The following is a 27,183-nucleotide window of genomic DNA, read 5'->3' on the forward strand; positions in this document are numbered from 1 at the left end:
GGCTGTCAGAAATGCTGAGGGGGCCGCCACTGTTGTGGGCGTTAATAGATGAGGCCCTGCTCCCAGGGGCCCAGGAAGAGCCCCAGAGGGTGCTGAGGCCACCCGGGGCACCGGTCAGAGACAGCCTCACACCCGGGGCGCGAGGGGCTGGAGGTTGGTGTGTGCAATGGTGGGGCTGGGACTCCCAGTCTGGGGCAGGGACCTGGACAAGGTAGGCAGGTGGCCAGGGCACGGGCCTGTAGTTACAAGGGGGAGAGGGCCGAGGGGCCAGCTGGCTTCTCCTGGGGGGTCTGATGACCTCTCCACAACCTGGGGGGGTGAGGTGGGCGGGGCGTCCACACCCTGGGGAAACTGAGGCGGCCAGCCCACACCTCGGGGCTTGTCTAGGGCGGCTGGAGTCTCATCTGGGCATTTCTGGGCTCTCCCTGCCGCCACCCCCTGCCCCGCCCCCGGGGCTGCGGGATTTGCCGGTAGTGAATCCACCCAGGATGGAAGCTCGTGAGTGACCCCCGGCCGGTCCCCTCTTCCCAACAAGCAACCGCTCCTGGGGCGATCCGGCTGCTGGGCAGCCGGCCGTGGAGGTTATGTCAGCGCCTGCTGGCCTCGCTCGATTCACAGCCTCCCGGCCTCCACATGGAGCCCTGGCCCAGTGGGCGGGGGCCAGTGGCCTCTGGGCAGCTCGGTGGCCTCGTTTGGCCCGAGGGAGCCGTTGGCGACACACCACGCCCCTGCCTGCAGCTGGACCCCTCTGTCCCACTTGTCTGCGGCCCAGGCTGGTGGGGTGACTGCCTTGGGAAGCACAGATGATTCCTCTGCTGGGCTTCGCTCCCCTCTCCCACGCCCGAGCCCTCTCTGGCAGCGGCCCCAAAGGGTCAGGGGGCTGAGTGGTGGCCGGCCCGGCTGGAGAGCAGGGCTTTGTAGGAGAGCTGGCGTCAGCCGGGGCCCAGCTGCCTGCTGGGTCAGCAGCATCTTGACAGATGCAAGGAGGGCCGACACCAGGCTTTCTTATTCCATGGGGGCAGGACCCCCGTGGTAGGTCAGCAAGCTTTCCTTTGGGGGGTCAGCTCTTCAGGGTGTCTGGGGGGGTCATTGCCCATGTGCGTGGGGGTCAGAGTCTCAGATGGAGCTCAGACACAGCCACACACCCCTGGGGGTGCTTAGACTGTGGGCTCTGCCCCCCGAATGTCTGGGTTAGAATCTCTTCTCCACGGTTGCTGGCTGTGTGACCCTGGGCAAGCTATTTAACCTCTCTGGGCTCAATTTCTTCCTGTAAAGTGGGGGTAGGAGTAGTCCCTCCCTGCACAGGGTTGCTGTGAGGCTGACCTGGAAACGCTTAGAGCAGCGCCTGGCGGAATTTGGGCTGGGTGCCCCAGTCACCTCGCCACAGACTTCATGTTCTGGGAACCTACAACCCGGGGCTGGCGTGTGGCGGGCGGTGAAGGCCCCCAAGCTACCCCTCCGTCTGCCAGTCAGGGCAGAGCTGGTCCCAATCTGGTAGGGTTGCCTTGAGACGGCCAGAGCCGTGATCTCCCTGGGTCACGGCAGCTGGTCCCTGACTTTCTCTTTACAAGACAGGCCTTTTGTGCCCAGCAGCAAACTAGGAGACACGCTAGTACCTGCCACAGGTACTGAGCACCTACTGTGTGCCAGGGCCTGGTTTGGGCACTCCCCAGGGTTAGCTCGGGGAAACCTAACCCTAACCCCAACCCCGTGAGATAGGGACGCCCTGGCAGCCTGGACCCAGCTGGTCCCACCACGCCCCTTGCCCTCAGCTCTCAGGGGGCTGCAGAAATGTAGACCACAGACCCCATCCTCAGATCGATCGCTTTGGCTGGGAAGGGCGGACACACACGAGTGCAGCCTAGCCGCCTGATGGGACCCCTGTGGAGTGATGCAGGCAGCTGGGGCTGGAGGTGGGACAGGTGAACACTCCCAAGGAGAGAGGGGCGGTGGGTGGGGATGGAAAGAGCCCCCGTGCAGAGGCAGGAGCCCACCCACCGTGGAGGGTTCAGGCCTGGGTAGAGGCAGGGGCTGCCAGCCCCACCGCCCTCTGGCTGGGAAAGTGGAACTCGACGGCCCCTCGCCTCACTTCTGATGATGGATAAAGACGTCTGCTCTCTCACACAGGCAACCGGAGCCGATAATTAGCTTTTAACCTGTCCCCGCCGTTAACTCGAAAAGGCCACCATTTGTTCCAGGGAGCTGCTAGTGTATAAAGAACCAAACATGGCCAGTTTTGTTCAGGATGAATTAATTCTTGTAAACGTAGAATGAGTTCATCTATTTAATTAAGTAGCAGCAATATGGATGTTAAATTAAGTTCACAGTGGACGTGCCAAAACAGTGTTACAAAAATATCGTCGGCTGTGGGCGCAGGGATTTGGGGAGGGGCGCGCTGGCCACTCCCCGCCTCCGAGTGGCCTTCTCTCCCAATGGGTCAGGTGCCGCCCCGACCCGCTCTCACCTCCTTGTCTTCCTAGAGCAGCGGGAGGCCCTTCAAGCAGGGGCAGCTGGTTGCAGGCAGGAGAGATGCCTCGTGCTTCCTGGAGGAATCATCTGCCAGGCTCCCGCTGGCCTCTCCTGCCTCCCCGGCCCTGGCCCCCTGACCCGTGTGCACCCACGTGCAAGAGGCTGTAGGGCCGCCTGCACTCTTAGCAGATGATTTATGGGAAAGGTGCTGCCCCTGCCGTGGGGGAGGGAAGCCAAGATGACACGGTGAAGAGAGATTTGCTCTGAGACGCACCCTCCCAGGGAGGGGGGGTGAGGACGAGGGCAGCATGCCCGGAGCGGGGGCAGCAGCTGGGTCTCCTGGTGTTCTCTCCCAGCACCACTGGCATCTCAGAGCAGGGGGTCACTCCGTGCCAGAGAGCACAGAGACGTCCAGAAGGCAATTCCTTTCCTTCCACCCCTGAATCAAGCCGCCCTGGGGAGCGATTGTGGCAACAATGCCTTATCCTGGGACCATCAGCTGCCCTTGGTGGGGAGCTTTGAATGACAACAGTGGGCTGACTGCAAAGCGCAGGCACATGGAATCTGAGGGACACAGCAGACTGTGCCCTGGAAGACGGACATGGAAGGCTGTAAATGCTCACATTCGCACATATGGGAGTGGTAGTGGAAGGAGGGGTTAACTGTAGTCGGGAGTAGGGACAGAGGGAATGTTTCCTGAAGTAGGGGATTTTGTCACTGGGTTTTAAAGGATGAATAGGAGTTTGCCTGGTAGATGGGGAAGAGAAGGGCTTTTTGAGAAAAGAGAAGAGAATGTGCATAGAGTTGTGCTGAACACACTGCAGGCGGTTCATCGCAGAGGGAGAATTGGGGATACAGCTGGAGAGATGGGTAGGGATGTGAGGGGCCTTGAACATCATTCTAAGCAGCTTCTAAGCAGGGACCCTGAAGGAAATGGGGAGACATTCACCCATTTAGTGCTTTCTTGCCTGGGCACATGGCAATTAGTGAGCTTCTCCGACAAAAATCCCTGCCCTCGTGGAGTTTACAGTCTAATGGAGGCTGTAGATAAAAAACAAACAAAACCAGATAAATAAACAAGCACAAGGTTTGATGGTGAAAAGTGATGTGGAGAAAATGTAACAGGGTAAGGGGGCTCAGGGCAGCGGGAGTGGGAATTGCTTTTTTTTATGGGATGTGTCCAGGGAAGAGAGCCTGGAAGAAACAAAAGGTGACGGGGACATCCTGTTTGCCACAGGCAGTCCCAATTTGTGCCTCTTATTCCAGTGTGATTATTAATAGAGCCCCTCTGTGGTCACGTGGATGTCTGGCAGAGGAGGTGACCAGGTTACAACAAGGGAAGGGCAAGTGCAAAGGCCCTGAGGCAGGAGTGAAAGCCAGGAATCCAGCGAGGGTGAGATGGTGGGACAGGCCTCCTCAGGCTGCTGTACTGAGAATAGACTGCAGGGGGCGCTGGTGGCAGCAGGAGACCAGCGAGGAGATACTGCAATAGTCCAGGCTAGCAGGACTGAGTCAGAGGTAGTCCAACGCCAGGTACGTTTTGAAGGAGGAACTGACAGGTGGATTATGCTGGGGGTATGAGAGAAAAGGGGGTCAGGCCGTGGGAGAGTTTCCGCAGAGAGGCGGCGGGATGCAGTGTGAGGGGGTGGCTCGGCGGCAGGTGGGTAGCAGGTCCTAAGAAGGAGCAGAACTTCCCGGTTGGGGCTGGTGGAAGACCTCAATACTTGGCCTGCAGCTGTGTTTTACTTGGTCCCCACACAGCGCTTTATTTATTTTTTAAAAATTATTGCCAATGTTTAAAAGCCCAGGGATTTTTTTTTTTTTTTTTAACCCAGGTTTCTAGCTTGTCTTTCAAAAGTCTGAAGCTCTGGTTCCACAGGGTCTGCCTTCCCCACTGGCACCTGACCCTGGGAGCTGGGCAGCTCCTGCCCATGTCGGGAGGAGCACGTGTCCTCCTGTTTTCTCCAGGTCATGAGCTCAGGAGCCGCCGGACTTCAGCCTGCGAGCCCCTCAGCCCAGCTCCTTGAGCAATGCGTGACCTGCCCACATGTGCCCAGCCTCCTCGCCCTGATCAGAACCAGCTCTTGAAGGCTGGTAGGAAATGGGAGGACTCTCTGAAAATCCCTACGGGTAGCGCCTGCCCTCCCGTCACCCCTGGCCCCCCAATTTCCAGCTCAGCTGTCTGCCTCGACTCCTTGAAGCCGGTGGAACCATTTAAAAGGCTTCTAACGATATTGATCAATCTCTCTAAAATGGATTTATCCCGTTTGCCTCCCAGCCTGACTGGATGCCCTGGGTAAGATCAGAAAGGAATTATGTGAGCCGGAGGAGGCCGAGGGAGCAAGGGTGAGAATGTATCTCCTCCCCGGTGATGCAATCTTATCAGAGCTGAACTTTACTCTCCGTCTTGGGATATAGGATACTTCGGGGCTGTCGGAAAGAAATAATAATCTTACGATTTGCAGCCTACTCGACACAACACGGAGCCAGCGGGGCGGGGCGCTGGGAGCCGGGGAGGCTGCGGTGAGGACCATTTTTCTTCAGAGCTATTCCCTGGAGAAGTCAAGCTCTGGTGGAAATCCCATGGGAGCCCCAGCCTTGGGTGGCACGCCTGCGACCCACTCACAGCCCGCGTCTTGGGCCCAGGGGACAGGCGTGTTCATTAAAATTTGAAACACAAATGGAAAATTGCTACCTGAAGCCTCAGTAGGCAGCCAGCCCGTGGATCTGAGTTCCCGTTAATGGATGGAATGAGAAGGAAGCAATTACAGCTACCACCCTGCAATTCTTTGGAGATAGTCGGGTCTAATGGGGGGAGAGAAAATCCAAACCCATCTGAGGCAGGGAGACGCCATGAGGTCCAAGTGAGGACAAGTCTCTTCCTGTTCCCTGTCCCAGGGCTGAGCCCCAGCACCTCCCCTGGGGGTACTTTGTCTTCTGGCTTCTTCCCCGCCCACCCCCCACCCCCGCCATTGCCTGGAGGGCATGAAGCAGCCCTGTGCCTCACCGAGTTTGTTGTGCCCGCTGACACCCCCCCCACCCGCGCAGGGATGCTGTTGGCACACACCTGCCTTTGGCTGGATTTAGTTGCCCGGATTCAGGACTTGGGTGCAAGAGCTTCATTTGGGAGGTGATCCCAGGAGACACCAGCGGGGACAGGAGATGGGGAGGGGAAGGAGCTGATAGAGGGGGCGTCCTTGAGCCCCATGTAGGCAGCTGGAACTTGGCCTTGCTGGCGGCTCCCAAGAGACGGCGGGGAATGCCCCTCCGCTGTCCCCCAGTCGTGGGACAGAGACTATCAGGTGCAGCGTAACCCACCGGGGGCAGCCTGTGGTGGGGTGCAGGCGGCATCAGCTGTGGCTTCTCATACCCTGGGGCGGTGCGCAGCCCTCACTTGACACAGGGCCTCTTACTCAGAAGGGCTTCAGCCATCCAGGCAGGGTCCTCGGGCAGCTCTGCCGACCTTTCTGGATGGGCCCTGGCTCCCGGGCACCCACAGCTGGTGGGGTGGCGGACGGCCCCGGGGCATCCGAAGCAGAAGGCTCTGGGAGTCGTGCCCCGCCCCTCTTCTGCCCTCGAGCTGCCCCTCGCTGCCCTGAGGTCTGTGCCGGGATGTCTTTTGTGTGCGCTTCTGTTTATTTGGCCAAGGGCTGGGTCAGGGACTTGGAGTCCAAGCCGGTGTGAGGAAATGGGGGTGGGGGGCTCCCTTGTTCTCCCCCAGGACGACCGGATGGCCCTGGGTCCTGAGACAATGGGCCCAGGGAGGGGCCAGGTGCTGGACCCGGGGCAGGAAAAGGACGACTTAAAGATAAACACAGACCCGCCCCGTGGACTTGAACTTGGGCTGCAGAGACTGTCCTTCCCCGGGTGCCCCACGGAGCCTGAGGGAGAAGGGGCCGGAGTCGGGGTGGGCGGAGGCCAGAGAGAAAGTACCAGCCGGGGGACCATCGTCACCCCCTTAAATACGGAGAAGCTGAGCACAGGGGGATGCAGCCAGGGCCACGCGGCCGAACAGCGGTAGAGCAGGGTTTGAACCCGGGTGCTCCTCTCCTGCCCCCAAGCCTCTTGAAGCTGGGCTCCCCCATCTCCCACCCCTACCCACCTCGGGTCTGGGATTGCCTCTCCACCACGTTGCTTCCAGCTGCCACCCTGGGCAGAGGCTGAGCCCCCCAGGAAAGGTAGGATGCGCCCATCCCTCTGGCCTGGGGCTGTGGACTCCATAGGGAACATTCTGGCACACTTGCGCATGTGGGTATTGTTTTTTGGGGGGGAGGGTTACATCTTATATGTGTGGGGCAGAGAGGGAAGGGCTGTGTGGTACCGGACTGCTCCCCGACTGCACGTCCTGTGCCCGTGGCCTTGGTCTCAGGGCCGCATCAGCAGACGGCAGGGCCTTGCGATTCTCTGCAGAGCGGGCCCCCCGTGCCCCTAACCCGGCCCCGCACCCCAGCTCTTCCTCTCGAGCTCCCCCAGCACTTGGAATCTCCCACAGACTGCCGTGACCCCTGTCTTCCAAAGTGGGGACCCAGCGACCCATTAACTCAGGAAGAATATGCTAGAACTCTATGTTTCTCATCTCTTCAAAAAACCCTCTTTTTGCATATGTTTTATAACGGAGAGATGATTTTTATATAGAGTACATAAAAATACCTTGTAAATAAAAACGTATGTGCGTTGAGACGAGCGTTCGAAGGTTTTCTTACCGTTTAAAATCAGCTTTTTTGAGGTAGGGTTTGCGTTCACTAAAATGCCCCCATTTAAAGCGTTCTGTTCTTTGGCCTTTGACACGTATGTGCACATCTGTGTAATCATCTCAGTGCAGGTATGGAAATTGCTGTTACTCCAGAAAGTTCCTTCCCAGGTGTACCTGGCCAGTCTTCTCCCCACCCCGGCCACTGATCTGCCTTCCATCCCTCGAGGTTAGCTGCTTCTTATTTTCAAACTGTGGTTAAAATATACAAAAAATTTAGCGTCTCACCCATTTTTCGATGTTCAGATCAGTGTTCAGTGTTACACGAGCGTTCCCACCATCCATCTTCCTAAACTGAACTCCCCAGCCCCCTCCCCCAGCCCCTGGAAGCCCACCATCCTACTTTCTGTCTCTATGACTGTGACTCCTCTAGGGACCTCATATCCGTGGACTCATACAGGATTTGTCCTTTCGTAACTGGCTTATCTCACTCGGCACAGTGTCTTCAAGGTTCATCCATGTGGTAGCAGGTGTCAGTGCTTCGTTCCTTTTTTAAGGCTGAATGCTAGTCCGTTGTGTGTGGATAGCATATTTGTTTATGCGTTCATCTGTTGGTGGGCACAGTTGCTTTCGCGTTTGGCCTGTTGTGGACAATGCGACGCGCGTGGGTGTGCCCGCATCTGTGCGCGCCCCTACCTCCCGTTCCTCTGCACGTGTCCTTGGGGAGCTTCGCGTGCGCTGGGACCTCGTGCAAGGGGAGTTGTGTGTACCGAGGGCGCTCTGCAGCCTGGATGCCTCTGTGCAACATTCTGTCTGTGACACTTGTCCAGTTTGCTGAGCGATATTCCTGTGTGAGAGCGCATCTGTCCATCCGTTCTTTTTTCTTAATATAAATTTATGTATTTTTTTATTTATTTTTGGCTGCATTGGGTCTTCGTTGTTGGGTCTTCGTTGCTGCGCGCGGGCTTTCTCTAGTTGCGGCGAGCGGGGGCTACTCTTCGTTGCGGTGCGTGGGCTTCTCATTGCAGTGGCTTCTCTTGTTGCAGAGCGCGGGCTCTAGGCACGCGGGCTTCAGTAGTTGTGGCACGCAGGCTCCGTGGTTGTGGCTCGTGGGCTCTAGAGCTCAGGCTCAGTAGTTGTGGTGCACGGGCTTCGTTGTTCCGCAGTATGTGGGATCTTGCCGGACCAGGGCTCGAACACGTGTCCCCTGCATTGGTAGGTAGATTCTCAACCACTGAGCCACCAGGGAAGTCCTTCTATCCGTTCTTTTGCTGATGGATAGGCACTCGGGGCTGTTTGGGATGGAGCGTTAGGGGCTGTGAGCTAGAGGGCCAGGTGTGTGTGGTGAGGCGCAGGCTCCTTACCAGCTGACGGAACAGGGCTCTCGCTTCTGCACGCAGCCCACAGCCCTCTGAGCAACTCCCTAGACCAGGCTTCTCCCTGATGCTGGATGCAGACATAAGCGAGACCCGGCCCCTGCGCCGAAGGGCTCCCGGCACCGAGACAGGGAAGAGAGGCTGCTGTTGAGATGGGGGGGGCGGGGTCACGAGCAAGGCTTGCCCTCTGCGCTTCTGGCTGGCTCCACGCTTCCTGCTCAGCGGTGCCAAGATTATAAACCAGCCAGCGAGCTAGTCCTGCAAACAGGCTTCCTCGCGGAGACCCACCAGCTGTCAGGCCTGGCTTTCCGCCCAGCACGCCCCTTCCAGGCCACCATCTTGGCCTCCTGGGGCCACTGTGAGGTGTCCTGGGGGGGTGAGGTTCGCCTGAATGGGGAACCGGGCCCTCCCAGCTTCCTCCTGCAGGGCAAGGGCTGGGGTCAGTGGAGTTACCATGCAGAAGCCCCAGGCCCCAGTTACTGGGGAAGCTTTTCCAGGCTACTAGGGGAAGCAGCAGAGGGTAAAGGTTGGCCTCCTTATCAGGGCTCCCTGGAGGGAGGGATGAAAAAACAAAGCCACCGCAGCCCTCTGGGCGTGACAGTTGCTGATAAGAGGAAGGCTGGCTAGGTGGTTTGTGGTAACACCCAGCGAAAGCAGAAGTGGGTGGGACCCCCACTAATCTGGAGCTGCCTGTGGTCAAGACCCCAGCCCCAAACCCAGGGACCGAGAGACCAAAACAACGCAGCCCCTACCCCGGGGCCACTGGGGAACCACCTTTTCACCCCCTATCCTCACTTTGCTGGAAGGTGATGCATGACTACAGGGCCAGAAGAATCAGTTTCCCCAACTCCTGCAGGTGTGGGCCTTGACGGCCCGGCGCCTCTGCCTCTGTCTCCTGACGTGCATTCATGGAACACCTGCTGTATACCAGGCAAGCATTCAATGATTACCTGCTGTATAGCAGACCTTGGGATTCAAAGACGGAAGAGACAGTAAAGGCTGGGTCATCAGGACAGTGGTGTCTGGAGGGGACCATGGTGACGCAGACCCCAAGGGCAATGAGAAAGAGATTCAGGGGGAACTTGGAGGGGACGACTAAGGGGAAGTGTCCCAAAGAGGGAGGCCCAGTAACTGCCTGGGGATTCGTAGAACTGACCAGGTCACCAGCCAAGCGTCCGTGGGTTTGGCTAAAGGCCAGGACGCTCTGAGTTCTCCATGGGGCCCCACTGGCTTGTTTCCTTTAGGGAAGTGGGCTGACGCTCAGGCTTAGATCAGGACTCCTTTGAAAAGGGGAAGCAGAACCCTCTCGGTGAACTGACGGCAAAGTTGGTTACGTGGGCGTGGGAAGAGGCAAGGGCCCTTCCTGAAGCTTCGGGGGCCAAGCCACCTCCATTCCCAGGGAGGAAGAGGGGCTCCAAGGTGTCCGCCACTTGGCAAACACATGCTCTTGTGGTCCCTTTCCTGAGTCAACCTCGGACGGGGCCTGTGACGTGGGGACGTTAGCCACACGTTAACAGATAACGGGATGCGTGGGGCAGGGGGCTGGAATGTTCTACACTTTCATCCACACTCAGTGCTGGGAAGAACTGGAGGTGGAGAGAAGTCAGGGGCCACGAGTGACAGGTGGGTTTGGACCCAGGCCAGCTGGCCCCCAGGAGGCTGCCTGGCCTGGAATGGCTGTCACACCTGTTTCCTGCACCCAAGAAGAAGTGATCCAACCCAACTGAGCAGGGGCTGGGGAGAGGTGGGGCACTCTGGGGCCTCCGAGGAGATGCAGGCATGGCTGGCTTGGCCACCAGTCAGACTGTCAAGGCTGCCATTGGTCACGATCTGGAAGGCTCCAGAAACTCCAGGGCTGGCATGCTGGGGGGTGGCGGGGCACGGATGGCCCTGTGTGTGGAGCATACGCTCCAGGGGTTTGGAGGAGCGGGAGACCAAGGGGTCTGGAGCCATAGGTGTGCCCCCAAGCCCGTCAGAGGACCCATCCCGACAGGTGGGGCGAGAAGGGGGCCGTTGCCCATCACGTTTCCTGGGAAGGCCCCGTTGAAGCAGAGGTGGGGGGACAAAGGGGACATGAAATTCAAGCCTGCCCTTCGGGGGCCCAGAAGCAGTTGCAGGTGATTTTTTTTTTTTTTTTTTTTTGTCTGCGTTGGGTCTTCGTTGCTGTTTGCGCGGTTTCTCTAGTTGAGGTGAGCGGGGGCTACTCTTCATTGCGGTGCGCGGGCTTCGTTCTCACTGCGGTGGCTTTTCTTGTGGAGCACGGGCTCTAGAGCGCAGGCTCAGTAGTTGTGGCTCACGGGCCTAGTTGCTCCGCGGCATGTGGGATCCTCCCAGACCAGGGCTCGAACCCGTGTCCCCTGCATTGGCAGGCGGATTCTCAACCACTGCGCCAGCAGGGAAGTCCCCGCCGGCGATGTCTGATGGGGCAGAGGACCCAGGGCCTGAGACTGGGGCCTCAGGTTATCTGTGTGCTGCAGTAGTCCCTGCTCCCGCCGTCCCCGTGAGGAGCCTGCCTTGGTTTGGGTTTTCACAGGCATCAGCTGGGAGCGGGGAGCCGGAAGGGGGTCACACAGAGGCGCGAGGCTGGGTTCCTGGGAGCTCAGTGATTCTTGGCTCCAAGTCAAGCTTTAAAAATTCAGAGGCTAAGTGAGGAGACACAGGCTGCTTGGCCAGATCGACCTGTGGTCACCTTTGCTGCCCAGGGCCGCAAAGCTAGGGGAGGGCTGCGGCCAGGGACGCCTTCCAACTCCAGCTCCCACGGAGAGGGACACCCCCCAACCCACAAGCTTCCAGAGTACCTTCCCCGTCTGGTTTGTAGCCCGGTCCCCCTTCTGAGGCCATGCCCTGGGTTGCTCTGTATCCAACTCCGGCATCATTCATTCATTCACTTATTCAGAACCGAGTCCCCATGGAGCACCGGCCACCACACTAGGCACCGCTGATGCAGTGGTGGAGACGCCGGGTTAGGCCCACAGAGAAAGATGAACAAGATGACAGAAATGTCGGGTGTAGATTCAGGGATCAAGTGTTAACAGAAACCCCGCTGTAGAGTGAGAGGATGGGGTGACTAGGGAGGGCCGTGTGAAACTTCTTTGGATGGCAGTCAGGGCGGGCCTTCCGGAGGAGGTGGAATTTGAATGGGGGGAGGGAGGCTGTGTGGATAGCTGGGGAAGAGAGATCCAGGCAGAGGGCACAGCCAGTGCAAAGGCCCCGAGGCAGGAAGAGTCCAGGCAGGCTGGCGTGGCTGGAGGAGAGGTGAGGCAGAGGCGGGACCTGGCCTGGGTCCGGTAGGGACTGTGGAGCCAGAATCCCAGGCTTCGGCCCAATTGTTCTCGGGGCAGAATTTCCCAGTGGTCACCTGCCTGCCTCCTTTCACCGTAGCTGGAAGGGGAGGACAGAAGGCGCGCTGGCCACTCTGAGCCATTGCGGGTCCGCCCCGAAGCCACCTGTGGCCACCCGGCTGGCCCGTCAGCAATGGGTTTTTAATTATCTAAATATTGCCTTTGCCCTTTGCTTCCAGCCGGGACTGCTGAGCTCCGCAAAAGGCAAATCACTTTCAGAGGCGCTGCTGCGGGAGCGGGCGGCTTTGCTTCCTTTCCTGATTACAGCCACTGCAATCTGCTGGGTTTTATTGTCGAGAAGCAGTGCAGCAGCGTGGCAGGGAGTGTGGCAAGTGTATGATGGGGCTAGGGCTGCTGGTGTGTCGGAGATACAGAGATCACCCCCCGTCACCGACCGCCCTTTACCCCCCGGCACGTCCTGGCCTCGTCCCTGACCACACGTGTCCCTCCTTTGTCTTGAACTGTGCGTCCACACAGCCTGGGTACAGTCTGTGGCTGAGGAGGCTTGGCCAGGGCCTGCGTCTCCACTGAAGGCGCCTTGAGGGACCAAGCTGTGGAAACAGGCAGGTGATTTGATTTTGGACTTCACCACCCTTCTGAGGCCCCGGGGAGGAGGAGGCGGCAGAGGAGGAGAGAGCAGATGCGGCCGCTTTCAGGGAAGAGGTCATGTGCCAGGCCGAGGCAGCCATGGAAGAGGACAAAGGAGGCTCAGTCCCATACTGCCGTCTCCTGGTGGCGGGACTTAGGCTGCCTGCCCTAACCCAACCTCCCTCTCACCCTGGGGAGCATCTGGAGACCCCTCCCCACCCCCATAGTCCTCCTCCGGCCCCCAAGTCTGCCCCCCACACCCGCCGGCATCCCTTGGCTAAAGTGGTCCACAGCCCCCAGTGATGGATGGAGGACTCCCACTTGGCTTCGCCATCTTGGCCAAAACGGCATCCTCACCCCCGGCTCCTCCAGGCCAGGCCCTGGCCCTACAGGGCCATCGCTCTCCTTTCCGCTTCTCCCAGCCTTGCCCACTCCTATAAGTGGCTTAATTAAGGAGCTGTGCGGTTTATTTATGTATGGACCTAGCCTAATTGGCTTGTTTGTCTTTTCTCATTATTCCCAGCTGGACAGAGCCGTTTGAACAACAAATGGAAAGAGGCTGGATCTCTCCAACACAGTGTCTATTTTTGAAAGGCTGCTAGGTGCCCCCGCTATTAGCTGCACACACATGTTTGCCGGCTCCAGCCACATGCCCGTAAGCACTTAATTGTGGGTGCAGTTAGTCAAGGCGGGCAGCTCTCTGCAGATTTCAGGGGTGAGGGAACCTAATTACACCTGCAATTGAGTACTTTAGTGGGGACAAAAGATGCCTGTTCAGCTAATTGCAGGCACCAAAATTGCCCCTACAGAAAGATTCCCTGGTAGATGCTTGGAGAGCCAAGGCCAGGGATTATAGTAAAGAACGGATAACTCGAAATTACAGCGGTGAGGGGTTGCTTGTTCTGGCCTAAAGGATTTAGTTTTCTGCGGCAGCCATTACACCTCTGGGTTGTTTTTCTCCACTGTGGAGGCCGTTCTAGGGCTGAGTTTGTGTTTTTCACGAGCGCCTACCTTCGCACAGAGAAGTGTCACAGTGAAGGGAACTTTGGGGTTAATCCCCTCCTCTCACCTGTTTTCTCACTGACTAGAATGATTCCCCAGACTTCCCTGGAACAGGCCGATCGCCCCACTCTCACCTCCCTGAGGGTCTCGGGTCCTAAAGAGTCCACAGGGAGCTACTGAGCTCCCGCTGGGGCTCAGGCATGGTTCTAGGGGAGGTGGTGGTGAACAGGCAGAGTCCCTGCCCTTGTGGAGACTTCATCCTGGCGAGATGTTCGACTCTGATGCTGCTCTTGTTAGGGTTTCCTGTTCTCTGCACGTCCCTTCAGCTTGTCTTTTCTCTCTTGATGGGAGCCAGCGGAGTTGCGGAGACTTCAATAATTCCAGCCTCTCGAGTCACTGCAGATCTGATTCTGTAGGCTGTTGCAGCTGCTGACTCCCGACCAGGAAGTGTGCGTTTCTTGGGGTCTGGTTATCTTCGACTGTGTGCTAGTCATTATATTTTTTTAAAAATTTGGAGGTGTAAGTTGAGCCTGGGCTGAAGGTCGTCTCCTTCAGGTGGACTTGTATGTGCTGCTGGTAGGGGCCTAGAGACACAACCGCTCTAGAGCCTCCTTAATCCAGTCCAGGATTTGACATTCCCAGGCAGCACTCGGCTGGCCAGCTTCCCCTTCCTCTCACCCTGAGTGGGTACTTCTCTGGGGCCTTGGCTTATTGTGGGAAGGGTCTTCTCTTAGACCCCCAACTTGTACAGGGGACCCAGGCTTCGCTTTCTGTCCCCCTTGACCTTCAAGGCCATCATAACCTAAGTTCGAATGTCATAGGATGGTACATGCCCTTGGGACCAGTGTGGCCTGTGGGCCCAGTGAGCTCTGGGGATTCCAGTTTCCCTGTCCCTTTTGACCCGGTACTCTTGAGAAGCTGGAGGGATATTTTTATCTGGCTTTTGGGGCTGACCTTATTGGAGATTACGAGAAACAGGAAGTCCAGGCCACTTCTCCGAGCAGGGTGGGGGGAGCAGTGGGCGTGGCAGGGGACAGAGGGTGAGAGGGAGGTCTGTGCTCGGCATGGAGTGGCCGGCCGACGCTGTGATCAGGGCAGGAGCTGGTGGCCAAGTGCAGCATCCGGGCAAGAGCAGCAGAGAGAGTCTGGAATCCAGCTGACCCCGTGGGGGCGGCCCGCAGAGAGAGGGCACTTGAGTGGGGTCTGCCGAGATTCAACCCACATGGAGTCGCAGATCCTGGGCCCAGGGGCTTTCCTAGGAATCTCCTCTCTGGGTCCCAGCCGGGGGCAGGACCTGGGCAGTTGGAGGAGGTAACAGAGCAGGTCCATCAGGACACCTGGCTGCCACACAGCCATCACCGGTCCGACCTTACCCTCGCCGCCCAGGCTCAGCTCTCGAGTTTGGCCAGGTGTCACCTGGCCCAGAATGTCTCCCCCGCCTCCCTCCCCTCGGCCTGGCTTCAGGTGCCCTTGATCGTAGGCCACTCAGCGGACGCAGCAGGGCCATCGGCCTGGCACGGAGGGTCCGTGTTCTGTGTCAGACAGCAAGTGGGCCTGAGGACCGTTCCTGGGGTTGGGGGGGGAACATACACCTGTTTAATCCCATAGAGTGGGAGGCATGTGGGTTTGGGAAAGGCCGCTGGGTCCTAGCGCAGCTCCACCCCCACTGCAGGTACAGCGTGGCTGTGGCCTTCTCTGGCCTTCTTAGCACCTTGTGTTAGAGACAAGGCCACCTCGGGTGGCGAGGTGTCATCTGCAGGATACAGCCTCGCGGGCGTCCTGTGTGATGAGCCGGGCCGTGGGAACCGGCCCTGCATGGCGCGAACATTTGACACGCGCCTACTCTGCCGAGGCGACGCACCTTGTCACCTGTGTGGCCTTGGGGCTGACCCTTCCCTCCTCGAGCTCAGTTTCCCCATCTGTGAAGCGGGCAGCAATTCTCACTCCCCGGCACTGAGGAGGAGCTGAACTGATGGGAGAGATGAGTCACCGCCAGCTGAGTTGGGAAGTTCGGGGCCGTGTTACCAAGATGCACGTCTCGCCCTCCAGCCGGAGAGGACATGAGAAAGGGTGCAAGGTCCGGAAGGAGGCCGGGTGGTTCCGAGTTGGACTAGGGCATCAGCTAGCTCCCGCATCTCTGACCTCTGTGGGGGAGCAGGGGAGACAGCTCTGTGTGTGATTGTGTATGCGTGTGTGTGTCAGGGCTGGGATGCGGGGAGGGTGTGAACCCACACTCGATCAGCGGGGCGCAGGAGGAAGAGCAGGCTGCACGGGGCAGCTTTCTCGGAAACCTGTTCTGTTTCTTAAATGTCAGAGTGAGCAGATGGTGTGTCTGAGTTTTATTAATCATGGACTCACAGAGCTGGAAGGCCTGGGGGATCATTTAGTCTGAGCGTCCTACCGAGGAGGAGACTGAAGGCCAGAGAAGGCCACAGCCACGCTGCACCTGCAGTGGGGGTGGAGCTGCGCTAGGACCCAGCAGCCTTTCCCAAGCCCACATGCCTCCCACTCTATGGAATTAAACAGGTGTATGTTCCCCCCCCGCCCCGCCCGCCGCAACCCCAGGAACAGGCATCCTGCCTCCCAACCAAAATCTGAAGCAGAGCTGATTCTGGGATAATCCACCCCCACAAACAACCGGAAATCCTGTCTTTGAGACACAGGGGTCAGGACTGTGGTCACCAACTGAGAATGCTCTGGCCTTGTTGCTCTGTTTAGCTCAGCACAAACTGGCGTTTGCCAGGTGCTGTCAGGAGACTGATGGTCGTGACGCCGGGGGGAGCCGGCCACCCGTGCCCGGTTTGTTGGTGGTCCTGCTGGATGTGCGTCCGTATCCAAGTTCATCCAAAGCCACATAACTTCTCCCAACCCCAGCTCTTGAGTGATGCTGTTTCCTCCCCCGTGGCAGCTGTTGAAACGGACTGTGTGTAACACAGGGCACCCGGAAGTTCACCTCACATGATGTTATGAAATTGAAACCACCGTTTAAACCCCAGTGGGCAGAAAGGCTCTTTTGTCCTGCCTTTCCCAAATGCGTCCTACAGCCGTTCCGCTTAGCCATGAGATGGCTCCAGTCGGGGCCGCAGCCTTGGTTGTAAGACGACAGTGGAGGTGGAGTTAAATCATACTAGAGTGTTAATGACTGATAGCCGGGGTACTTTTTTTCAGAGCAGGTTTTGTTTAGGTTAGAGAGAAAGAGGATTGGAGAAAAGGCCCCGAGGCACTGAGGTCGCCCACCTCTAACATACGGGCCCCTCCCTCCTTTTTCCTGTATGACACTGCGGCATCACTAGATTCCTTTCCTTATGACCCTATTTCCTGAATCCCAAGCTCATCCCCACTTTGGAACCATCAGCCTCAGAGAATCAGAGGCAGCTGGAAGACCACAGCACCCCATTCAGCCCCTCTAATTTTTTTTTTTTTGGCAGTACGCGGGCCTCTCACTGCTGTGGCCTCTCCCGTTGCGGAGCACAGGCTCCGGACGCGCAGGCTCAGCGGCCATGGCTCACGGGCCCAGCCGCTCCGCGGCATGTGGGATCCTCCCGGACCGGGGCACGAACCCGCGTCCCCTGCATCGGCAGGCGGACTCCCATCCACTGCGCCACCAGGGAAGCCCAGCCCCTCTAATTTTTTATATGGTAAAATTGGGGCCAAGAGAGAGCATTTGTTTGCGTGAGGCCAACGGTAGCGCTAAGTCGAAAGGTCCGGTCACTGAGCGCCCTGGCTGGATCCTTTCTGGCTGCACCAAGCTGCTTGCCTGGGGATCTCGGGGCATCTTAGTTCCCTGACCAGAGATGGAACCCAGGCCCTCGGCAGCGAAAGAGCGGAATCCTAACCACTGGACCTCCAGGGAATTCTCTCAGCTGGATCCTTTATGCAACATCAATGGCTCTCAACCAGGGCAATTGTTATACCCCTGCGGGGGGTGGAATTTGGCCATGTCTGGGGACCTTTTCCTTGGCATAGCTGGGGTGCGCCCCTGGCATCCCATGGGTGGAGGCCAGGGCTGAACAGCCTGCAATGCACAGGGCAGCCCCCACAAGAAAGAATGATCTGGCCCCAATGTCAGTTGTGCCGCATGCGTGCTTTGAAAACGACCGAAAGAGGAGCTGTTCTCCGGGGAGAATGTCTCTTGTTGGGGACATGGCGGGAGTCTCGTCAGTTCAGGCATGAGCCCTCGGAGGATGAAGAAGGGGCAGCTCAGGGCTTGGGGGACGACAGAGAGATGGTGGGCAAGGGAGGTGCAGGGGGAAGAGAAGTGGGAGGGCCCACCGGGATTTCTTTGCAAGGTACAGGTAGAGAAGAATAAAAGGGGGGCCAGGGCTCCCCCACTCCAACTCTGTCCTACTGAAAGCTGTGCCCGGCGTGAAGAGAAGCAGGCAGGAAGCCACCTCTTAAGAACCGCATCGTGTTGGCCAGAGGGCTACACAGACCTGAAGCAGTCAGGCCCAGGGGGTAGACAGGCAGATCTGTGTGTCATCCACCAACGGCTAATTACGTCCCGGCAGTGACTCCTTGCTCGGCAGACGCCAGCAGCAGGCAGTGGGGAGAACTGTTCACAAATGCCTTTTTCCCTCGCACAGGCTTTTCGCCTGGTCCCTGGGTCCCCGATGGGCAGGCACCGGTGGGGAGAAGAAAGCCTTGTCAGCCCGCCTCCAGGCAGCTGAGCAGGATGGCGGCTGGAGTAGGATCTGAGAGGGCAGGCCACACAGGGGCTGTCGCCGTGTCTGACCCCCGCGTTTTCCCTCCCCAGCCCCCGGAGACCTTCCTCCGTGCCTTTCCACAGACGCTTGCCAGCTCTGTACTTGCTGGCTCTGCACGCAGCAAGTCGTTGACAACCAGAGCCGTCTGAGATTATGAAAAGACTGAGGGCTGCCAGCATCCCGGGGTGGTGGCGCGGGGGCGAGGACAGGCGGGGGGTCCCCCCGCAGGGAGGAGCTGTGTGGCCCGGCAGTCCCAGACGCAGTCTCTGTCTGATTTCTCTGGCATCCGTGCAGCCCACGGGGAGGCAGCGCTTTGGCGACATCATGGCGTATGTCTTGTAAAACCATTATTGTAGAGAGTTCCCAAATCCTGAGCTGGCCCGGCATCCGGCTCCAGCGGCGGCCTCGACCTGGAGGTCAGGCATGCGGTTCTGTGTGTAGGCAGCCACGTGCGGTGTGCTCGTTTTTGTCTCCTTGCTTGGCTTTTCATTAAAAAGGGGGTTTGGGGCTTCCCTGGTGGCGCAGTGGCTGAGAGTCCACCTGCCGATGCAGGGGACGCGGGATCGTGCCCCGGTCCGGGAAGATCCCACGTGCCGCGCAGCGGCTGGGCCCGTGAGCCATGGCCGCTGAGCCTGCGCGTCCGGAGCCTGTGCTCCGCAACGGGAGAGGCCACAGCAGTGAGAGGCCCGCGTACCGCAAAAAAAAAAAAAAAGGGGGGGTTTAAGCCCCTTTGCCAGCTCCTGCTGAAGAGAGTTGAGGGGGCCACCAGAGAGAGCAGTGTAAAATGCAGGGTCTGGATGGCAATCGGATTTTCCTCTTACTGGCTGTATGACCTTGGGCAAGTCACTTGACTTCTCTGGACCTCAGTTTGCTCATCTGAAAAATGAGGGTCATGAAAGATTTATTTTTAGTGTGAGGATGATCTAAGATAATGTATTTAGAGCATCCAGTGCAATGCTGGTCATTAAGTAAATCCGTAAAGGAGATCTCTTGGGATGTATGTGCAAGTAACATTAGCTGCTGTAACAAAGAGCCCCGGGTAGCTCAGTGGCTCATCCCGCTAGAAGCTGCCTTCTATACACACTCCCCAGTGGAAATATATTTCTTAATCGTGTGCCACTGTACTATATAATTGGTGGGGGCCCATGCAGGGGCCTCTGCTCTCAACAACAGTTGGGGGCGTGATGGAGGCGCTGTGTCTCCTGTACATGGGTTCAAGGTCATCCTGGGAGCTGACATCTGGTGGGCAGACCCAGAAGGGGAACGTGGAGGCGGCGAGTGATGACTTCCACTGCGTTCCCTTGGCCAGAATGTGGTCATCTGGCCCCACACATCTGCGTGGGAGGCTGAGAAATGTAGTCTGGGTCTGAGCCGAAGAGAGAAGGGAAACAGGTTTGGTGAAAAGCCGGCCACCAGGCTTCTTACTTGTTGTTGTTACCCTGGGCCTCGTGGGGCTGGCTGAGATGCTCACGGCCAGCAGAGCCCTCAGTTTATAGGTTGATTGGGCAAGGCTGGCTGGCTGGCTCTTCCCCAGGCAGATTACCATACTCGATGATCTCCTGTAGCCCAGGCCGCTGCCCCAACCCCAGCCCACAAACGTGTGTCACCGGCGGGGGAGACAAGAGGGCAGGCAGGTCATCAGAAAGGAGGGTTGACATCAGCTTCACGGAGTGCAGGTGCCCTGAGTGCACACCTGCCCGTGGGCCCGGCACACTTCATCTTCCTTCCCAGCCCTTGCTACAGGCCTGAAGGAGAGATTGACCCAGCTGGCCCAAGGCCCATGGCATCCCGCCTTGGACAAGGCCCAGGGCCTCCCTGGGTTGGCAGGACAGAGGGCATTCCATTTTCACAGAAGTGACAGGATGTATGAGTTTCCTGTGGCTGCCGTAACAAAGTACCCCCAACTGGGTGGCTTGAAACATCAGAAATTTATTCTCTCGCAGTTCTGGAGGCCAGAAATCTGAAGTCAAGGTGTCAGCAGGGCCACCATCCTCCCTATAGCGGCCGTAGGGGAGGGTCCTTCCCGTCTCTTCCAGCTCCTGGGGGCTCCAAGTGTCCTCGGCTTATGGCTGCTTCCCTCCAACCTCTGCCTCCGTCTTTACACGGCATTTTCCCTTGTGTCTTCTCTTCTGTCTGCTTCTCTTTTTATAAGGTTACTTGCCATTGGTTTTAGGGCGCACGCTGATGACTCAGGATGATGTCAACTCGAGGTCCTTAACTTAATTACACCTGCACAGACTCCTTTTCTTTCTTTCTTTTTTTAAAAAATATTTATTTATTTGGTTGCACCGGGTCCTAGTTGCAGCTCGTGAGCTCCTTAGTTGTGGCACGTGGGCTCCTTAGTTGCGGCATGCACGTGGGATCTAGTTCCCTGACCAGGGATCGAACCCGGGCCCCCTGCATTGGGAGTGTGGCGTCTCAACCACTGTGCCACCAGGGAAGTCCCTAGACTCCTTTTCCAGTTAAGGTCCAATTCATGGTTCCAGGTGGACATATACTTTGGCGGGCCACCATTAGCCCATCATGCCAGGACAGGTGGACAAGGCCGTGGGAAGCCTGGGAGCACTCCCTGGGTGGGGAGCCTGGAGCCACTGGCAGAGGAAAGCAGAAGTAAACACACCAGGCCAAGATGGAAACAAAACCTGGGTTTGCAGACATCACCTTGACGGGGCAGAAGTTCTCCCTTTCTCTTTCAAGCTCAGACTTGCTTATCTTGAGACAGAACTTTCACTCATGTCCAGTCACCTAAGGACCAGAGCTGGACGGAGGGAGAAAGCGGGTGTGTCTACTCCCTGGGTGCCCTTGGGTGAGTGGCTTCACCTCCTGGGGCCTCTGCGTCCTCGTGTGCAGATCGGGGTGATGGTCATTGTAGGTCTGCCCCGTGGGGTGGGAGCAGGTTCCAGATAAGATAAAGCCCTTAGCAAAGCGAGTAGAGCGTGGCTGTCCTGAGGCCCTGCCCGTGGTAACTGCTATTATTGCTATTATCACTATTATCCCAAACACAGTCATTTACAGCTCTATTTATGGAGTCCTTATTCTGTGCCAGGCACCAGAGTGGTTACACACCCGCATCTTCCTGGAACGCAGGGCTGATTTCATCCCATTTTCCAGGTGAGGCAACTGAGGCATTTTCAGATGGTGATGTCACTGCCTGGGGGCACACGGTGGGTGGGGGGCCCAGCCAGAATTTGAACTCTGGTATGTCCGACTCCAAGCTGATGGTTATGAACATGGACTCTGGAACCAGCTCAGCTTCAAATCCCGGCTCTGCCCTTTCCTGGCTGTGTGTCCTTGGGCAAGATGCTTGGCCTCTCTGGGCCTCATCTAGAAAATGGAACTCCTAAGGGTGACCTTGAACACAGTTGTCATGAGGATCTAATGAGCTCTCTGTGAAGAGCGCTCAGAACAGCAATCAGCTGGCATGATTATCCCAGGGAGGGAAATGGAGGGGGCAGACCTAAAGGGGCATTTCAGCTTAGTCACGTGGCCTCCCAGCCTCCCCTCGCCTTCTTTCCCTGGAATCCTTGGGGAGCAGTGCCCCCTCCAGCAAGGTGAGGTCGCAGCCTGGCCTGGGCCGCCACCAGAGTGCCAGTGGGCACACAGAGGCACTGGGCTCTCCCGCTCAGAGCCGGGCACTACACCGCTGCACATCCAGACCCAGTCTGCGGCCTCAGTGTTTGCAGCACGTGCTGGGAGGCTATTTTTACTGCATTCAGCTGACGCTCTTGGCCGGCTAGGCTGTCTCTGTGCTGTGGCAACGGCAGGCCCGCTAGAGGGAGTCTGGGGCCCCTCCATTTTGAAGGTGCAGCCGGGGAGAGGGGGAAGGAGGGCCTCCCCCCCGCATCTTGGCTGGGGGGGTGTCTGGTGTCTGGTGAGCTCCACGTGGCTTCCAAGAAGCAGCCCGCCCCCAGCTTGTTTCCCATTGAGACATGAAGCGCTTTTCTTTCCTTTTCTTTCCACTGGGCCCAGGACAGGCCCAGAGCTTCCCTCTCACCCTGGGTTGGCTGGCAGCGTGGGCAGGGGTCTCTCAGGGAGGTGGGCATGAGTTTGCCCTTCAGTGGCATCAATTGCTGCCTTTCTTCTATAAATGCCCGACTCCTCCCCAGAGGTGTGAGCCGGGAGAGCAGGAGGGTATTGCCGTGACCAGGCTCTGGGAGAGATACGGGGATGGAGAGAGGCAACCCCTCCTTGCAGATGATCCCGCGGAACTGAAATCCCCAGAAGAGTGCTGTCCTTCTCACCTTGGGCACCTGGCAGCTGGTCCACGTGTGGGCCCAGACTGGCTGCCCCTCCGCCTCTAGCCAGGCCATAGGCACCGTCCGAGGAGGGGCGAGTCCCCTGGAAATGAATGGCCTTAGTGATGGGTTCCAAAAATGACAGCCAAGCCACAAGGGCCGGTGGGAAAGGAAAAATCCTTCCAGCTCCCCGTTCAGCCACGTTATGGCAAACAACCGAGCCATTCAGTGGCGAGGCAGCCCGTTAAGCAGGCTGCTTGGCATGGCGGGGGTGCTTTATACTTTTCAGCTGTTTTGGCATCAGGTCGGGAGCTGTGGTGCAGCCACCCTCCCATGGTAGGTTTCATATTTTCCTCCGTTATAAACGTCCCTGTCACCAGGAAATGTCAATAACCTACTCTGAGCCACCCAGACGCAGGGCCAAAGGAGACTTAGGGTATCGCTCGAATCTCACAGCTCACCTCCTGCCCCAGGGAGTGGCTAAAAGCAATTAGGGCTTGGCCTGAGCATTTTGAGATAATTTGATGCAGGCCTTCAACTACTTATTGGGGGGGAGATGTTTGCCTTTTGACCGGGAAGCAAAGATAAGCGGGTGCTGGCCTGCCAGTGTGGGGTCTCCTATTCCCTCTCTCCCTTTTTTTAAAAAATTAATTTATCTTATCTATTTTTGGCTGCATTGGGTCTTCGTTGTTGCGCGTGGGCTCTCTCCAGTTGCCGTGAGCGCAGGGCTTCTCATCGCCGTGGCTTCTCTTGTTGTGGAGCACGGGCTCTAGGTGCGGGGGCTTCAGTAGTTGTGGTGCGTGGGCTCAGTAGTTGTGGCGCACGGGCTTAGTTGCTTCGTGGCACGTGGGGATCTTCCCGGACCAGGGCTTGAACTCGTGTGCGCTGCAATGACAGGCGGATTCTTAGCCACTGCGCCACCCGGGAAGTCCTGTTCTCTCTGCCCCCTCCCCCTCTTCTGCTCACCCACCACCAGCCAGCCAGGCCCGGGAGCTCTCCAAGGCTTCACCGTGCCTCTCCTCCCACAGTTTCAGTCTCCCCTGGAGTGGCTGTCTCCAGGGGGCCTTGTATAGAAGCCAAGCCATTAGAACTCAAGACTAAAGACCCCTTCTGCCATCCCCAGTCTGGGCGCATTCTCCACAGGTGGCTCCCAGCAGGCAAGCTTCTTTCTGGTACCATCTTCTCTACTATAGCAGGGGAAGGGGGGCACCCAGCAGATTGGGGGAGCATCCCTCCCTCTGTACCCTGCCTGTGATTGGCCCATAATTACAGGTTTATTGCCTGTACAGCTATTGTGTAATGACATGTTTGCAAATTAATTTTTATGGCTTCTGCCATTAGCATATACAGTAGAGGAAGGTTTAGTATTAATTACTACTGTTGTTCGTGTAATCCCGGAGAATTAAAAACCAATAAAAGAATGACAACAGAAACTGATAGGTTAGGATCTTTGAAAAATAGTTCTCTTTTCCCCCAAGTAGAATCAGAGATTTTCCGAGCTTATGAGGAGTCAGGGGGGGTGGGCAGCTGCTCGCCTGGGCTGTCCGTTGTGCGCCTTGGTGCCCCCCCCCCCCACCGACTCCCAGAAGGGCACAGATGATCAAATATGTGGGTGGGAGGCGAAGGCGGGCTGGGAAACGGACGCTGGTCCGGGGTCGGGCGGGCAGGTGCTGGACCCCGACCCCGCCGTGCCAGGCCGTTGTCTCCCTCGCAGGGCCGCAGGCGGCGGCGGGCGCAGGAGGAGGCGCGAGGAGTGCTGAGCGCGCCGCCACGCAGCCCCGGAAACAAAGGGCCGCCGCCGCCGAGGGCCGGGCGTGACCTCCGGGGTCAGCGCGGGGCGGAGCGGCCAGATGCTGGCGGCGGGCGCCGGCGGCCCCGAGCGGCCCGTTTCCTCCGGGTCAGCAGCCCCAGCGCCCTCCCGGGTGCCCGCGCGCGCTCGGCCGCCCGCGGGGAGGGGGCGCCAGGCGGGGCGCCGCGGGGGCTGGGGGATTCAAAGATGCTCCTCGCACCCCCGGCGGCCCAGCGGGCGGAGAAGGCAGCCGCCTGCGCGCTGCACCCACCCAGACGTTGGTGGCGGCGGGGAGGAGCGCCACCCCTCCCTTGGCTCCGAGCGCTCCGCCCAGCCCATTTAAGATATTCTTGCAGGGTGGGCGTGGGGGGGGGGTGAGTGGCAGAGAGGGGTCGGAAGGCACGCGGAGTCCGCCCACCTCCTCCAGTTTGCCCTCTAGAGTATCATATTCCAGGAGTGCAGTTGTCACCCGAAGCCGCCGCGTTTAGTAGGGACCCCCGGGGCTGCCTCTGGGGACCCCTGATTTACGCAGCGGCTGGAAAGCGTTGGCGGGAACCCAAGCCTGTCGTGGCCGCGGTGACCTGCGGTGCGTACCTGCAGGATCAGGTCTGTTCCACAGACAAAGGTGATTGTATCTGGGGTCAAAAGGTGACCCCTTAGTGTTACGAAGTCGCGATTCCGGTTGGTTGTGCCACTGAGGGACCGGCCCTTCATAAGGTAAAAGGGCTTGAAAATAAATTGTCACATCAAGAGGCAGCTTTGCAGCGTGCGTTTAAGTGTGTGTGCGGGCGTGGGGAAATGGGTCCTGTCTCTTTAAAATCGCTGGGCTGGACAACGAGCGCACAGGATGTGGTTTGGCGGCAGGGTTTTTCCCCCTTCGATTTGGGGAATTATCACATGGGGCCTTCGTGAGCTGGTGTGAAAGGGAGGCGGGTGGGGAGGAGGGATACAGGCTCCACACTCGCTCACACACACTCTGTGCAGTTGGTCGTTTTCTTCAACCAAATTAGCCAGGGCTCTCGTTACTATGGTGCAGCCGGGGTTGCAGAAGCCCAGTAATAGCATTTATTAGGTCTATTTGCCTGGAAGCATGCCTTCCCGGATCTGATAATGCAGCAGTTCAGGGAGAGTGTGGGAGATGGTATCAAGCATTTGATTACACTTGCAACAGGGATTTTTGAGGGGTGGGGGGGTGAGAGGAAAAGAAGGAGAGAAGGCAGCCGCTGTCCTTAGGAGCTCACCCTGGGCCGGGCCGGTGTGTTTCTGCAGCCCCGTGTGGGTTTCACAAAAGGCGGGCCAGAGCTCCCGGAGCACGACTTGGGGACCCTTCTCCCAGGCCCCGGCGGCGGGTGAACTCCCAGCTCCCGCAGCTGTCAGACGTGGGTGGGGAGGGAGGGAGGAGGGGCGGGCGGGCGGGCGGCCAGAGCGCGGAGTTGGGCAGCCGGAGGGGGGACCGGCGGCGCCCGCAGCCGCCCACAGTTTGCAAACGGCCCCCGCTTCGGGGCAGAGGGGAGCACCCCGCCGCCAGCAGCATCACTCTCCCCGCGTTGGCAGAGGGGAACCCGGCTCTCTGCGCCCCGATCCCGGTCCGCGTGGGTATGCTGCCCGGCGCGGCAGCCGCGCGGGGGGAAGCTCGCAAGTGAAACTATTATTATCGCCCTGCGAAGCATGGAGCTCTTGGAAGATGCCGCGTAGAGACGGAAGGAGCCGCCGCCGCCTGCAGCCGCCAGCCGCTGCGCCCCTACCCTTTCGCTTTCATTAGGGGAGACAAATTTGCTGTCAGGCAGCCAGCTTTCCAATTTACCGATAATGATTCTTGCATGAAAATTGATCGAGGGGCTCTCCACCGCCGTGCGCTGTCTCCTGCCCGTTCTCCTGCTCCTTCTGCTCGGGCGCCCGAGCCCCCGCGAGTTCTTTCTCCTCCTTCCCCCACCCCTGCTCTCTGAGTCAGTGGTGGGACGCCGGGCCAGGGAGATAACCAAAAAAAAAAAAAAAAAAGGGGGGGGGTGTTGGTGGCGAGAGGGGGAGGGGAGCCGGCCTGCTTTCTCCTGCCCGGGACTTGTTTGCAATCGCTGCCTCTTATTTACGAGAAGAAATCTCCCCCTCGGTACTTCTTGGCTGTTTGGGTATTAATTTTCTCCTCTCTCCTCCCCGCTCGCCCCCTCCTCTTCTCCCCCCCCCGCCCCTCCTCACCCAGTAGCTAAGGGGAAACGAAAACAAAGCCGATTTCTCCTTGGCAACAAGAGATACCCCCTCCCGCCGACCCCCCTTCCTTCTTCCTTCTGGTTCTGAACGTGAAACCCTGTTGGAAACAGGTCTCTTGACCCTCGCCCTTGACATTCAAATGGCTGAATGGAGGAGAGATTGCTACTCGCACGTCTTGGGGGCTGCTTTTTTCTCTATCTTTTTTTCTTTCATATGAGTAATCCCTGAAGATCTTAACCCCCCAATTTCCTCACCCTCACCTCCCCCCTTTATTTTTCTCGCGCTCCTCTCCGCTCTCCCGCCTGCTTCCCTCCGCCGTGCGCCCCCCTCCTTTTTTTATTTGCATCTCAAGTCCAAAAGGCAGAAAATACACACGCGGCGAAGACACCGGGCAGCCGTGGAGGCTCCGGCCCGTCCTTGGTCGTCAATTACCTCATTGTGGATCTGCCAGGGCCAAGGTGGCCGAAACTGCCCGGGCGCTGGCCGGAGAGAGAGCCTTTTGATCATTTTAGGGAGGGGAAAAAAAAAAAAAAAAGACTGATTTTTTTTTTTTTTTCCCCGTCGCTGTCCGGATCGCTCTTCTGCCTTTATTTTATTGTTTTGGGCATTTTTGAGCGCCGTGCCTCGGACGGCGCTTTTTGTCTCCTCGCTGGGTTTTAATTTTTTTTTTTCCTTCTTCATCCCTCTCTGGCCACTATGGAATTCTAATCTGAATCATGTTTGGATTGAAGCCGCCTCTGTATTACTTACCAGGTAAGCGAGCTCTGTGCGCCTCCCTGGGTCCC

At 58.1% G+C, this 27,183-nt stretch overlaps 1 protein-coding gene across 6 annotated transcripts in view; it reads left to right on the top strand.

Annotated features, from left to right (window-relative positions):
- The window catches only part of GSE1 (Gse1 coiled-coil protein), a 418,195-nt gene that overhangs the window by 282,523 nt on the left and 108,489 nt on the right, over positions 1-27,183 (top strand). The window contains exon 1 of one of the 6 annotated variants that reach the window (XM_030863150.3): positions 26,409-27,151. The exons of 4 other annotated variants lie outside the window; for them this stretch is intronic. In XM_030863150.3, the coding sequence (XP_030719010.1) occupies positions 27,115-27,151 (37 nt within the window). In that variant the 5' untranslated portion in view covers positions 26,409-27,114. Of the gene's footprint in view, positions 1-26,408; positions 27,152-27,183 lie in introns of those variants that run through there. One more of the 6 variants, XM_030863147.3, reaches the window with a different exon arrangement.

Source organism: Globicephala melas, chromosome 19 (genome assembly GCF_963455315.2).
Source record: "Globicephala melas chromosome 19, mGloMel1.2, whole genome shotgun sequence".
Lineage (NCBI taxonomy): Eukaryota > Metazoa > Chordata > Mammalia > Artiodactyla > Delphinidae > Globicephala > Globicephala melas.